The 14,577-nt window shown below is 45.9% G+C and overlaps 2 protein-coding genes across 3 annotated transcripts; one reads left to right on the forward strand and one right to left on the reverse strand.

Annotated features, from left to right (window-relative positions):
• Positions 1 to 6,923, forward strand: il15l (interleukin 15, like). Of its 2 annotated transcripts, none has more exons than XM_085371248.1 (4): positions 1 to 847; positions 1,663 to 1,710; positions 3,109 to 3,240; positions 6,194 to 6,923. In XM_085371248.1, exons 1-4 carry the CDS (start codon positions 701 to 703, stop codon positions 6,299 to 6,301), a joined length of 435 nt encoding a protein of 144 aa, XP_085227374.1. In that variant the 5' UTR covers positions 1 to 700; the 3' UTR covers positions 6,302 to 6,923. The 2 variants fall into 2 exon arrangements, with proteins under 2 accessions (XP_085227374.1, XP_085227375.1); XM_085371249.1 differs by having other exon boundaries at positions 3,112 to 3,240.
• Positions 6,924 to 13,187: 6,264 nt separating this feature from the next.
• triap1 (TP53 regulated inhibitor of apoptosis 1) lies at positions 13,188 to 13,942 on the reverse strand. Its single transcript, XM_085371038.1, has one exon. It carries the CDS (start codon positions 13,853 to 13,855, stop codon positions 13,631 to 13,633), a length of 225 nt encoding a protein of 74 aa, XP_085227164.1. The 5' UTR covers positions 13,856 to 13,942; the 3' UTR covers positions 13,188 to 13,630.
• Between the last annotated feature and the right edge of the window lie 635 nt (positions 13,943 to 14,577).

Raw genomic sequence — 14,577 nt, forward strand, 5'->3', positions numbered from 1 at the left:
TTAGTCAGTCAGACTGTTGGCAAACACAGAGAAGCTCCAGGATGTGTGTTGAGTAGATTTTGTTCCCTGCAGGGTTTAGAGGAAGAAACACTGCACTCGGGATCGCTGGGAGCAAAAGAAACAGCTGGAGAAAAGAGGTGGGATCTTGAAAGTAAAATGCAAATAATCCAGAGGAGGAGGAAGAGTGGGAGGAGTGAGAAAGTGAAAACTGGAGGGTGAGAAGGGACAGAAGAGAGGGAGTCCATGCTCTCCAACCACGTGTAGACCAGCAGCTCCGGATAACGCACCTTTTCCCCCCGAAGTGAACCATCACCTGCCAAAACTCCACCACACTTGTCCTTCTGGATGTTCATTCCTCTTTTAATTAATTTCTCTTTTCCTTGGATAGCTGGAGCCTTCCCCAGCAGCGGGACATACGACTGGAAGAGTGAAGGTTGGAAGTTTGACCAAAAATTCCTGAAAACTAGCCAAAGAAAGGATTTTCTTCATTCTACAACTGCTGTTGAGTTTCAGCTGGAGTCCAGCAGAGGACAGACGCTGAAGACACTTTAAGCCATCTGCATCCTGTCGGAGGGTCGGGGAGTGGAAGCCTCCGGAGGGGCCTGCTGTGATAGATTTCTTGAGGATGTTGCAGTGAGTTGTGGGGGCAGCAGACAGCAGAGGATAATGTGACGCAGATGATGGTTTTGCCGCCTGTGCCATGCAGAGGGAGAGGCCAGCTCTCGTGAGTGTGTTTGTGTTTCTGTGTTCTGTCAACATCATCGCCATCACCCAAAGACCATGCAGCAGGGACCTCTACGTGCAGGTCGAGAGCCTGAAGGAGAAAGTCTCCAACATCTCCAAAAAGGTATGACTGCAAGCCTTTATGGCTCACTTAGAAACACACGCACTTCATCACGCAACATCACGCAACGTGAACGCTTTTTAATGCTCGAAGGTCAAAAGCAGCTTTAGGCTTTGAGATTCGTACCTCACCCTGCTCAGCTTTACAATCCATACTGCTGCACTTCACAGAACTCAGGTGTGTGAACTGTGAACTGCAACAGTATCTTCGGTGCCTTATCTTGAAGATATGTAAGCATGCGTTTATTGTTGAGGAGGATGAGTCATGTAAAATAAGTACAGCACACACCTAACGCACACCTAAGCTGCAGAGTGACTTCTGCGTAGAAAGAACAAGTTTGTCACACAGAGGACGAGCTGAGGGGAGGAAGGGTTGTTTTCACTGAGAGTCGTGGAAAGCTGCTTCGGCAGAATGAGCATCGTCTCTGAGTCCCAGACATGCAGATCGTTTTCAGTTGTGACTCATGCAAAATTAATCCACAGGAGTTTTTTTCCCTGGAAAAAAAACCCTCTCTTTTACATGACGTAAGCAGATGTCAGTGTCCCGGGAAAAATGAGTCCGCTCTAAAAGTATTTGCGCTGCGAGCTGGGTGGATGTGGTTGTAGCTCCGTAGTGTTGTTTGCTAATTAGCACTAAGCATGCAGCTGAAAGCTGAGCCTGCAAGCGCACTTGAAGAGCTCTTGGCTTCGGGGGCTTCTGGTCTCAGAGGGTTTCATCGTGCACTCAGTCTGCAGCACACAGTGAGCTCTTGTACCTGGAAAATGTTCCGCTTCTCGGTGGTTACGCACATGTGCAGCTAACTTTCTCTTTCCCTTCAGTTGTCGCTGAACTGCAGCCTGTACACACCCACCATGGAAGACTACGAGGTATGTGCCTGCACAAAGCACTGACTCACGTTTCAGCCCGCAGCTAAAAATGCCTGACAGACTAATAACTACAACACACAGAGGCAAAGATCCTCCGCTGACTAATCGCTTCAGCTTGTGCACATTCAGGTTAAAGGTCAAGCACTGACCGTGGTCTTTGTGCTCCGTGTTCAGTGATCTTAATGTTCTGCTGGAGCCGCTGTTTAAACATTTCATGTGTAACAGTGCAACAGATGGATGCAGTGAGTGAGAGTGAACGCAGCTTCAGGAAGCAGACAAGCACAGCTGTGACGCCGGGGTCAGGGGTCAAGTTACAGAATAGCTTCATTAACAGGGACATTGGCTGTGTCGGGAACACTGCAGGGTTCCTTCAAGACTCTGGCATAAATATCAGTGTCCAGTCCTTCAGGGTGAGGAGAACGTTTTCTACATGAGGCAGAGCAAATGTCATGTCTGCAGCAGCTCCGTGTTGGTGGCTCTGCTGCAGCGGCTTCCTGTGGCCTCCACGTGCACGCAGTCACCCTCAGCGCTGTGCACCGCGGCTTGTGGACGTTTTTATCCTCGTATCATTAAAAAAGGAAATAAAAGTTAAAATATAATATTGATGTCATTTTTACGACCGTGACAAAATTACATTTTCATTTTTAAAGCTTTTTCAACATAAAATGGACACGTTTGGTTTCTTCGAGCTTGTCGCCCAACTCGTTTTGGGAATTCTTCAGATGATGAAAGCTGCAGAGACCCACAGGGTCCGACACAATAACAGGTCTCCTCAGTCTTTGGTATTTTCCCATCATCTCAGTTGTATGACATTTCCTGCCACATGAATGGTAAATGGACTGGTTCTTATATACAACTAATTCATTCACCCATTCACACAGGCACTGACTGAGTATCTAACACTCATACACATTCACACTCAGAGCAACATGGGGTTCGTATCTTGCCCGAGGATATTTGGCATGCAGGCTGCATGGGATCGAACCACCGACCTTCTCGTTAGCGGCTGGTCTGCTCTGCCACCTGAGCTCCAGCCACCCCTGACAGATAAATGAGCTCAGTGTGCGTTCAGTATAGCTCGGGCTACAGGCTGCTGTTTATCCCTAATATGGTCATCTCGTGCACAGAAGCTCCACCCACTTGATGTTTAAACCCTCTTTTTGTCAGGAGCAGCCAATCAGAGGACAGTGGTCTTTAAGAGGGAGGAGCTAAAACAGCATGTTTTAGACAGAGAATGAACTGAGGGGGTTCACCGCGGCCACGTGTCCGATAAAGGAGGATTATTTTGAACCGCCAATCATGCAAAGCTGCTTTCTGAAGCTGCGCATGACTGTGACTGCTGTGATTTTTTCCTTCATGGCATCATTCCTTTGCTCTCTCTCCTTTCTCTCCCTCCAGCAGATTTGTCCCAGGACCACGATGCAATGTTTTGCTTCTGAAATTATTGTCCTCACGCATGAGTGTGAGCTCGAGCCCAAGTGGAAGAAATTGAATAGATTGCTGAGGAGACTGGCGTCCAGGATAAACCAGGTATGAGAAACAGCTAAAAGAGGAATTCACATTACTTCTAATGTAAGAGTTCTTTTAAACTGTGCATTCAAAACTGAGGCCCTGATCATCCTGCTGACTTTGAAGGAAATTTCATGGAAAGACTTGAGATGTAGGGTGTTGGCTTTGGTGGTCTGATGGCTTCATCGAACAATGACCTCCAGCTCCGATTGTGGAGGTTTGCATTACGTATGAGACGAGAAGTAGCACGTCCAAGTCTGAGACCGCAGTTGTTAGCTGGACAAGAGTGAAGTGCCAACTCCAGGTCAGAGCCACGTTTAAGTACCTCTGGGGTCATTTAGGAGGGAGAGAGAGAGCCAGTACTCCTTTCTATCTGAGCTGTGTGTCAGTGGCCTATGATAAGGAGGCTGTGGTGGAGTCCCATAGTGCAACAAAGAGAGGCGCGACAAAGTTGTGGTCTGGAAAGACTAAAAACAATTAGACAGGTTGGTGTTACAATCAACATCTGCTGCACTGGAGAATCCATGACCCCAACACGACAGGCCCAGAGGAGAGCCAGGATACCCCAGAGTGATGAGCTCTCACAGTTGGCTTGGAAATATCTCAGGGTCGCCCCGGAAGATGTAGGGGGTGGCTGAGGAGAGGCATGTGGCAGAGAATGGATGGACGGGTGAGGAGTTAAAAATATCTAATTAATGAGATGACTGTTATAAGATCAGGAGCTGCTCAGGTTGTGGCCATACAGAGTTGTTTCCTGTGTAAAGCACAGTAACCACTGAAGGAAGGACTGATGAAGTAATACTGTGGTCGTTTATTAAGTAGACCAACTATGATTAAAGCCATTTGTTAAAATGAGCTCCTATTTGGAAACGGAAAACTTTATGAAGCTCAGTGGAACAGATGAGATATTTTCTTTGCGTGTGCTTTTGACCTTCTCACGTCACTCATGAATGTCACGGCGAGCTCAGAGCTTGTCTGGACTTTAGGAGGGTTTAGCTGCTGTGACTGGGTTTCCTGCACGTGTGATTCTGTGAGAGCAAAACTGAGAATCACAAACCTGGAACATATTCCCACAGATGACCTTCTGCCCCTGCTTTCAAAGAAAGATTGGGAACAGCCTGGATCAGCTGATATGCCACAGCTGCTGCTCTTTCCCAAAAAAAAGGACCTGATGAGAACTCACACATAGAACCCACGCATAGAACTCACACATAGAACCCACGCATAGAACCCACACATAGAACCCACACATAGAACTCACACATAGAACCCACGCATAGAACTCACACATAGAACCCACACATAGAACTCACACATAGAACCCACGCATAGAACCCACGCATAGAACCCACACATAGAACCCACGCATAGAACTCACACATAGAACCCACACATAGAACTCACGCATAGAACCCACGCATAGAACCCGGACACAGAACCCACACACAGAACCCACACAGAGAACCCACACATAGAACTCACACATAGAACCCACGCATAGAACCCGGACACAGAACCCACGCATAGAACCCACACACAGAACCCACACATAGAACTCACACATAGAACCCACGCATAGAACTCGCACATAGAACCCACACATAGAACTCGCACATAGAACCCACACATAGAACCCACACACAGAACCCACACACAGAACCCACACACAGAACCCACACATAGAACCCACACATAGAACCCGGACACAGAACCGACGCATAGAACTCACACATAGAACCCACACACAGAACCCACGCATAGAACTCGCACATAGAACCCACACATAGAACCCACACAGACACGAAGAGAACATGCAAACTCCACACAGAAACCTGATGGAGTCCAATTTCCTCCAAATATTTATTTTTATTTGACTTATTATTTTAATATTTATCACGTTTTTAGCATGTCTGTCATTTTCAGTTACGTTGTTTCTCTTTTAGTTGTGTGTTCATTTTCTTTCTACTTGGATTATAACATATTTGCCTTGATGTAAAGCGCTCTGTTGTTTTTCAGTCACTGTACGAATAAAAACAACAACTAATAAAAACTTAAACGCTTAACAACAAGAAGTTTGTCTTTCCTCTGAAACATTTATGTGATGGACCGGGAAGATTTATTTTAATTTGATGACGATGACATGTACGCCAACACGTTGGCAGTTGTTAGTGCTGTTTCCTAACAGCAACGAGGTCGTGAGTTTGACTCCACCCTCTGACTTTTCTGTTCTCTGTGTGTCTGCGTGGTTCCCTCCGGCTTCCTCCCACAGTCCAAACCCATGCCGCTGGTAGGGTTGCGACAGACTGGTGACCAGTCTGGGATGTACCCAGCCTCATGCCCTGTGGTAGCTGGGATAGGCTTCAGCCCCCCTGCACCTGTATTGGATTATGCAATTTTAAAGTCAGTGTCTGGGATTTTTAAGGCACCTCACTGACTCCTTCAGAGGAGGAACTGCTCGTTTATTTAAGCACAAGTTCACATTTGGTACTTAGAAGTGAGAATTGTAATGATAATGTAACCATTACAGGATTAAAGCCCACAGTGAGGAGCATTGCTGGTAGATTACGTTACCCTCCCAACAATTTTTGTTTTCTGGTGGGAATCCAGCTTTGACTTCTGTGTCACGTGGAGAGATATCAGTGTTGCTTTTTGTCCCAACTATATTTACTTCAACACTGTGATGTAAGTTTTGTTTCAGTTACTGGTTAACAGCACTGTACAATCTATTACTGTACCATCTGCACTGATTTGAACATCAAGGCAGAACATTCGAGTAGAAGCTGAAGAGGACCTAGCATAGAGCCCTGGGGTACTCCAACATTACATTAAAGGCTGGTTACACCATGTCCCAAAGACTTATGGGTTGTAGGAAGTTTCTGGTGAAAACCTTGAATGCTCCAACTGCCCTTCAAGTCTTGGTTGTGTTCCAATCTTCTTCCAGACAATAACACGTATTTCTGTTTCTTCTCCGCAGACAGCGTCAAAGTGTCGTCGTTGTGAGGTCATGAAGGAGGAAAATGCAACGACCTTTCTTGAAAATCTTCTGTGGACTGTTGAGAAATCTAACAGTGACTACTGTTAGGACTTTCAGAAGAGACTACATGGCATGACTTTCTTTTCGTTAACTTTCTATTAAACCACCTGCACACAAATAAAGTGCAGAATACATGATGCAGCTCGGTGGTATTTGAGGTGCAGCTAGAGGCTAACGCAGAGTTCTGGGTGGAAAAAGCTTGCTTGTAGTCTCATATCAGCTAACATAAACGTCTCACTGATGACGTCATAAAGAAGACACAGTCAGGTCCCAACTAAGCTGCAGTCAATTGCTGAGAGCACACTGGTCACTTTAATGTGCTTTAAATATCTGTGTATTTGTATCTGCTAATAATGAGTATTATTATATTAATAAGGCTTCTACCAAGCAGTTGGACAGTGGGTGAAAAGGGGGTGTTGGGTCAGTGTGTTTATTGGCCTTGGTAAACTGATGGAAGAACACCAAGGATGGCAGGAAACAGACCTGCCTACTAGGGGTGCAACGATACACAAAATTCACGGTTCGGTTCGGTTCGATACTTTGGTGTCACGGTTCGATATTTTTTCGATACAAAAAAAATGTTCATGCCTTTTTAATTTGTCATTTATTAAAATTATAAATATATATTTTAACTCAAAAGTACAGTTTTTAAATTTAACCCTAACCCTTGTGCGTGTTTTTTATTTTGACAGCGAATGCGCACCTGCGGACCACTTATGTGCAGCCCTGGTTATTTAGCTCGTCATATTGCAGCCACAGAAATTCTTTTGTCCATGAAACCATAAAGCTGCACTTTCTTTTTGCCTTATAGTCTGATTTGTCATAACTTCTCCGTTTTGTGGTAAGCTTTTCTTTGGCTGTCACTTCTTCACCCTGACCTGTCTTATTTGGCTCAGCAGAACTAAAATATATATCCTGCTGCTTTTACACACGCACTCACATAAGCTCAGCGATTCTCTGCGATCAACCTCTCACATGTTTAAGCTGCGGGAGATTTCACTTGTCATGTTTGCATAGTAAGCTAACGATTAATAAGACGATGTCAGAGGAATTGGTGCGCAAATTATCATCACTCACAGATCAGTGCTGTCGCTCTCTATACACAGTTCGCACGATTGCAAAGTGAAAGCAAAAAAACAAGCGCAAATTCAAACGCGACTTCAATATGTCACATATTGACAGTGGCTCACCGATGCCAATGACATAATTACCCAGCTACATTTCTGAAAGAATGCAAAAGCATTGACATATATTTTTCCTTCCTACAATAGCCCGACGGACAGGGCAGAGATAGATTTTGGTAGCCCGACTGAAAAAAAATCGCTAGCCCCGGGACGTCGGGCTAGCGATATTGCGAGCCCTGTATCTGATTGAGGAATCACTCATCTTTGGAAAAGAGAGTTTATTACAGAGAAAGGTCTCTTTCCAAAATAAAAGCTATACTATCCGCTTCTTCTGGGCTATATTCTCAGCAGCATATTAAACAGCTGTCTAAATGACTCGGCTAAAGTTAGTAGCATGCTTGCTTGTTTTTTTTCTGCTTCCACTTGTCTTGGCACTAGGATGATGTCGGTGTAAATGTGCAGTCATATTCGTTGTGTTCCCGCTAGTGCTTTCAGGTTAATCTCGTTGAAATGACCTTAACGCCACAACACGGCAAATCTCCGTTAACGAGCTACCGCCGATCGCCCCGTGCATGGGGCTAGACGGCCAACACGTTAACGAGCTAACTGCGCTAACACACTAGCTCCCACCCATGTAATTGAGCATTGCATGGCACATCCAACATACTGTTTTACTTTAGTGCATGACTCGCTTACCTTCAGGGTCATACGTCACATGAAAACCAAAATAATTCCAAACGCCAGATCTGAATGAGGGTGGGGGAGGTCCATGTTGTAAGGAGAGCTTAACTTCTGTCTCGCTAGCTTGCCCTGCGCTCTTCCTTCTGACGATGCTGTCTGTGTTGAGCGCTCAGTGAATCTGCGTTCGACTACTCCGCCTAGGCTGCACTGTCGACCCTAGGCGGAGTAGTCGAACGCAGATTCACTGAGCGCTCAACACAGACAGCATCGTCAGAAGGAAAGTTGATAAAATAAATTACAAATTTTGTATTGTTCGATACATATGCGTACCGAACCGAAAGCACTGTATCGAACGGTTCAATATCGATACGAATATCGTTGCACCCCTACTGCCTACATATTTCACAACCATAGACACCATCACAGAAATGTGCGACGGTTTCTGAGGACGTGGGACTTCCTGAGGATCGGTCGAAAGCCACTGCCACATTATTCATGCATCAGACATTATAAGGCAATGGACAGCTGCAAGGACAGCACTGCTTACGCCTACTGTGGCCAAAATATGCTCCTATACAGCTCTGATGTAAACCTCAGAAACATATAAAGCTTTTTCCACTTGTCTAATAAGCTCATTCTCTCCCTGCTTTGATCTGATGCTCCTGTATTTAGTTCAGTACAATGAACTTCATTTTGAATGTAAACTGATACACGCTGTTCACTCTTATTTCTTGCACCTTCAGAATAAAATGACCCCCTTCTGTCTTTTTGTACAGCTTGGTTAGATAAACGTTCATGTAAAGTTAGATGGTAAAAATGAATTATTTCCAGGTAAGTGAGCTTCAAATGAGAAAGTCCCAGCGTCATATTTTTAGAGCTTGGAGTGTTCTAGTGTAGCTTGGCATCATATCTACGAAGCCCCTCAGTTCATCCTCAATCAGCATTGACTCTAATGGCCCACTCTCTCCTAATTGGAGAACTTTTGGGAGCCTGCTGTGAGCTAGTCTAGAAGAACCGTTCACTTCCCATTAATGGTAAATGGCCTGTATTTGTATAGCGCTTTACTAGGACCCCAAAGCGCTTCACACATCCAGTCATCCACCCATTCACACACTGGTGATGGTAGCTACGTTGTAGCCACAGCCGCCCTGGGGCGCACTGACAGATGTCAGTATAATCCCATTGTACATTAACTGGATCGACTCCACTATTTGGGAGTTTAGGCACTTTAGTATGAACAGCTGGAAACCATCTACCCCCTGAGACTGACAGACCGTCGGGTTTGTTTTTATCTTCAGAGTCTTATTTAAACCAGATGCTAACAAACTAAATGTTTGAGAGAAGATACGGCCTGTTTTCAAGTCTGTTTTCGTGGATACCTTCTACTCGTGTTCAGGTTCCGGTGGGTGAGCGTCCTTTTGCAGCCAAACTCAGCTGGCTCCTCTAAACTCCTTTAAAGAGCTAATCAAAGTGTTAGACATCGTTTCAGAGTGTGACACCGAGGTGAGGGTATGGTGGGTGTCTGGGGGGCTAAAAATGCTGTCCAACACACATGAACACACATGAATCAACGCTACATATGAGCGGGTGGAGGGAGGTTTGCAGTCTTCACACCCCCCGTTCTCTGTTGCCTGTTGGAGCGGGGGTGCTGGGAGGAGGAGTTGGCCGTCCGACTGCGGTCTGGAGTGTGGAGCCTTCCTGCTGCTGTGGAGTCGGGGTGGTCTGCCTCTCCCCACCGCAGGGAAAAGGGTAACACCACCTGGGTCTGGGTGCAGTTTCCCCCCCCAGGGGGCAGTACCTAGACCCGGTTCGTAGAGTACGCTTGGGGAGTGTGATCGTGTGTACAGCGTCTCTTCATGTCTGTCTCCACGTTGGTTGAGTGTGGAGTGAGTGCATATGAGAGCATGAGGGTGGGAATGGATGTTTGTATATGTGCCTGTATGTCTGTGTCTATATGTCAGGTTGGGTGTCAGGCGCCACCTCTCTGGGGACATCTCAGGCCCTCCAAGGTTTGGAGGCCTATCTCCACCCACCACCACTTCCCCTGCCAGTGGCGGACTCCCTCAGACATCGGTGCGTTGGTGGTTCTTTGTGTCTGGGGGTGGGCGTCCAGGTACACACCGGCTCACTCCTTGGCGGCCGCTTATCGGGGCCTGGAGCCTGGGGCTCGCTCGGGCCACTTCGGAGGTGGGGTTAGAGACCATAACGCTCGCATCCTATCAGCTGGCTTGGAACATTGCACGGGCTAAAAAGCCACACAATGAAGGGGAGTTCGTTAAAAAATGCCTCAGTGACGTTGTTGAAATCTTGTCTCCTGAAAACAACAAATTAAAACGCGTGGTATCAGACGTCCAACTGTCCCGCCACACTGTTGAACACAGAATATCGGACATTAACACGGCTATTAAATCACAGTTGCACTCTGACCTTCAAGCATGTGAGTATTTTAGTGTCGCATTGGATGAGAGTTGTGATATACAAGACAAGCCTCAGTTGGCAATATTTTAGGGTCTGTGTCAAACGATTGTGTGATCAAAGAAGAGCTCCTGGATATTGTGCCATTAAAAGACAGAACCCGTGGCATAGATGTGAAAGAAACCATGATGGCTGCATTTGAAAAAGCAAATCTGCCCATAACGAAATTAACTGCACCGCCACGGATGGAGCACCAGCCACGATGGGATCTGTGAACGGGCTTGTGGGGCTGTGCAAAGCTGACCAAACTATTCCTGACTTTTGGAATTTCCACTGCATCATCCACATGGAGCAACTCGTGTCTAAATCATTGAATTTAGATAACGTCACGAAGCCTGTGATGGAAATCGTCAACTATATCCGCACACACGCGCTTAACCACAGGCAATTCAAGAATCTCATCGCTGAGCTGGACCAAGGGCTTCCAGGTGACCTGCCGCTGTGAGGTGGCTGTCAAAAGGCCGGGTACTCTCTCGCTTCTTTGAGCTTTTGGATGCCGTGAAACTGTTTATGGAAGAGAAGGACAAGGACTATCCCGTGCTCTCGGACCTCAAGTGGATTATGGATCTGGCCTTTTTGGTCGACATGCTGTGTCACTTGGACAGACTGAACCTGACAGTTAAGAAGAAACAGCTGGAAGCATCATATTGCAACTCATGAGCAGAAAAATCGCCAATCTACACAAACTGTGTTAACTGTGGAACACTTTCAGAGCCGGCACATCTGGAAAGGCTCCATCAGTGCTGAAAGGTATAAACAGGTTTAAGAGCAACATCTGCTCCATGCTGATGTTTCTCAGGAAGGCCTTTGTGTTTGAGCAGGACGATGCTGAACCGCAGACTGCTTCTATTCCAGCCTCACGGCTTCGGAGCAGAGGAGCCTGCAGTCCAGACCTCTGACCAGCTGACAACATCTGGAGCAACACGAAAGCAACAAGAGGACGAAGCAGAGCCAGGACTGCTGAGCAGCTGGAATCCTCCATCAGACTGGTGTTAGAGAGCAAACATGGACCTGTCCTACTTTTACAGACGTGTCGCTGCATCATGTTCCCAAGGAGCTCCTATTTTTATCACCATGGTTCATGTTCACAGTTTGATATGTTTCTGTGTTCTACTGTGAATGAAATACAGTTTGAGACTTGAAGTCACTGCACTGCTTTTATTTCCATTTTACACAACAGCTAACTATTTTGTACTTGGGTTGTATAAAGATGCTCAAACATTATAGTGAAATACCACACACAGAGTAATAGTGCAGAAAATCCTGGTGTAATAACCAGACACACTGCAGGAACTACAATAACTACATTTATGGAACCTCTGAGCGCACTCAGTGCTGCTGTTTATCTCTAACATTCCAGCTGGGAAACATTTAAACATTAACGCTCTCTGTCCCGCGGCCTCAACGTAAACTATTCTAGTTTGTTGCCCGACGAGCCAAAGTGAAATTAATGAGCGAGTCAATAAACTGGACTGGGCTAAAAACACACAGCACTTTACAGGAAGGGCCAGAGTCGTCTCTATTTTTTGAGGCGACTGAGGTCCTTCAACATCTGCCAGAAAATGCTGAGGATTTTCTATGAGTCTGTGGTGGCCAGTGCGATCCTCTATGCTGTTGCATGCTGGGGGAGCAGGCTGAGGGTCGCAGATGCCAACAGACTTAATAAACTGATCCGTAAGGCCAGCAATGTTGTGGGGATGGAGCTGGACTCCCTCAAGGTGGTGTCGGAGAGGCGGATGCTGTCCAAGATAAAGACAATGTTGGATAACACCTCCCACCCACTCCATGACATGTTGGTCAGTCACAGGAGCTCGTTCAGTGAGAGACTGAGATTACCGAAAAGCACCACTGAACGACACAGGAAATCATTCCTGCCTGTGGCCATCTCCCTGTACAACGCTTCCACTTAACACACTGTTTGCTGCTACAGCTACACATGTTTCTTTTCCAAATATTTATTTATAAGTGACTTATGTATGTATGTATGTATATATATGTATATATTGTACTATTCTTAGTTAGCGTATTGTCTGTCTTGTCTTAATGTTGGTTTAAAATGGAGCACTGTAACAAAAAATAATTTCCCCCAGGGATCAATAAAGTATTCTGATTCTGATTCTTCTTGATTAACAGCCTGCAGATGAAACTGATTCATTTTCTTGTGTTCTAGTAGCATCAGTCTGAATCTTGGCAGCAGATGACCTGTTTGGACAGCTGCATTCATTTACTGGTGTTACTGGCTGGATGCATGCAGTCGGTGTGGTGCTCCCAGCTGACTTTAAGCTCAAACTCTAAGCATTTGTCATGGTGAAAATAGCGCCACCTTCAGGGCACTGAAAACATTGACTCTGCCTCATGAGCTCATTAAGCTCCCTCCGTCGTACACCCCTCACAAACCGAGCCCAGGACCAGGCAGGGGTTTGATACGTCTAAGCTCCACCGGGATGTGAGCGAACGAAGCGCTTTCAGTGCAAAGCAGGAGCCGATTCAGAACTCTGGTCGTGTTTAACCTGAACGTCTGTCGCTGAAATGCAAGAATATGAGACAGAACTGCTCTCAACACTGAAAATACTCCGAATGATCAAGAAAAACCTGCAGAAACATAAAGAGAGACGTCGACCCGTGAGAGAGTAAAAACACACCATGTGCACGTGTCCTGCTCCAACACCGAGCTCCCTTTAATTCATTCGTACAATGCAAGATTGAGTTTTGCACACATGACATCAGTCGGAAGAGTTTTCAGCATCACATCTTATTTAGAGCTATTTATAGCTACAGGCTGCCACCGCTTCATAACGCGCACACAGGCCGTCATGGAGGAGCTTTAGTTGGTTAGTAATTGGATTCAGACAGTTTTAGCTCAGTTTCAGGGCTGACAGCAGCTCTCTGGGCCCTCTGGAGGAAAACTGGGCGGTAAGTGTCTCTGCTGAGAAACGAAGTCCGAACAGAGCTGTGCGGTAAAAGAGAAAAGCTTAAAATTAACGAGACGGCTCTTTCAGGGGCCGCTTCACCCTCTAACCCCAGAGACAGCAGCTTGTCCGCTCCTGCGCATGCTCGGTGGGGCGTACATTTGTAGGATTTCCCCAGCAGCCCTCCATCAGCTCTCAGGCTTGTCCTTGTTGGGCCCCATGAAGTCCACGCCGTCGATGGGGATCTCCTTCTCCTTGATGGCCGCCTGCACGCAGCGCTGGTACTTCCGGAAGCTCTCCGTGCACGGGTCGCCGCTCCGGTCGCCCTTCAGGAACTTCTCGGCAAACCAGCGGTTGAAGCAGGTGTCGTACTCCCGCTTCAGCTCGGTACAGGCCTCCCCCACGCTGTTCATCTCCGGGAAAAAACACCGCTCGGCTCAGAAACGACAGAGGAGCGAAACCTGGAGGACCTACCTGCCGTTCCAACCCGGTCAGCGACAACGACATGCGCACTGTGGCTCTCCTTGGAGTGCGCCATGTGATTGGCTGGTTTGGAGAAAACGGCGTACCTGCGTGAGGACGTAACAAAGATTTGTACAAAAGAGGTATTCACTCTGAGGAGAAATTACGAACCCGAAGTGTTTTTAAAAAATACATAGTTAAATAATGGAAATATTTTAAATGTTGATCTATTTACTAAAATGTACCTTTAAGGCTGCCATAATCATTTGTGGCAAATAACAATCATATATAGTATGTAGTTGTATTTTTCCTCTTCCGTTTTTCTTTGTAGCAAGTTTAAATTCATGTCCTCTTCATTTGTCAAAATGATTTCTAACAATTTGTGTTGCTTTTTTGTAGTTTTTATTTATTTAATTATTTTTAATAAATATTTTTTATGCCTTTTCTCTAATAAAACAGCTTAGTCTCTAAACTGAAAAACTTAAAGATATATGTGTTGGTTAATTTACTTTTATGTACATATACGTATACTTTTTGATATTTATGATTTATCTGTGTGTTTTTTACTTTAGACGTTTGATAAATTGAAGAAACAAACGTGTTCTCAAAACATGGCGGAGTGGCACCTCGTCATCGTTTACCTACCCATTGTGCAAAACCCCGCGAGAGTTTT

The sequence above is a fragment of the Diplotaxodon limnothrissa genome, linkage group LG14, assembly GCF_057381915.1.
Source record: "Diplotaxodon limnothrissa isolate DT_005_m linkage group LG14, D_limnothrissa_male_GT1.1, whole genome shotgun sequence".
Classification (NCBI taxonomy): domain Eukaryota; kingdom Metazoa; phylum Chordata; class Actinopteri; order Cichliformes; family Cichlidae; genus Diplotaxodon; species Diplotaxodon limnothrissa.

Bases quoted from the DNA above. Each gene is read 5' to 3' on its own strand.
- triap1 (XM_085371038.1), bottom strand. From the start codon at position 13,855: ATGAACAGCGTGGGGGAGGCCTGTACCGAGCTGAAGCGGGAGTACGAC.
- il15l (XM_085371248.1), top strand. From the start codon at position 701: ATGCAGAGGGAGAGGCCAGCTCTCGTGAGTGTGTTTGTGTTTCTGTGT. The intron at 1,711-3,108 runs GTATGTGCCTGC...CTCTCCCTCCAG, and splicing joins CCACCATGGAAGACTACGAG to CAGATTTGTCCCAGGACCAC. The intron at 3,241-6,193 runs GTATGAGAAACA...TCTTCTCCGCAG, and splicing joins TGGCGTCCAGGATAAACCAG to ACAGCGTCAAAGTGTCGTCG.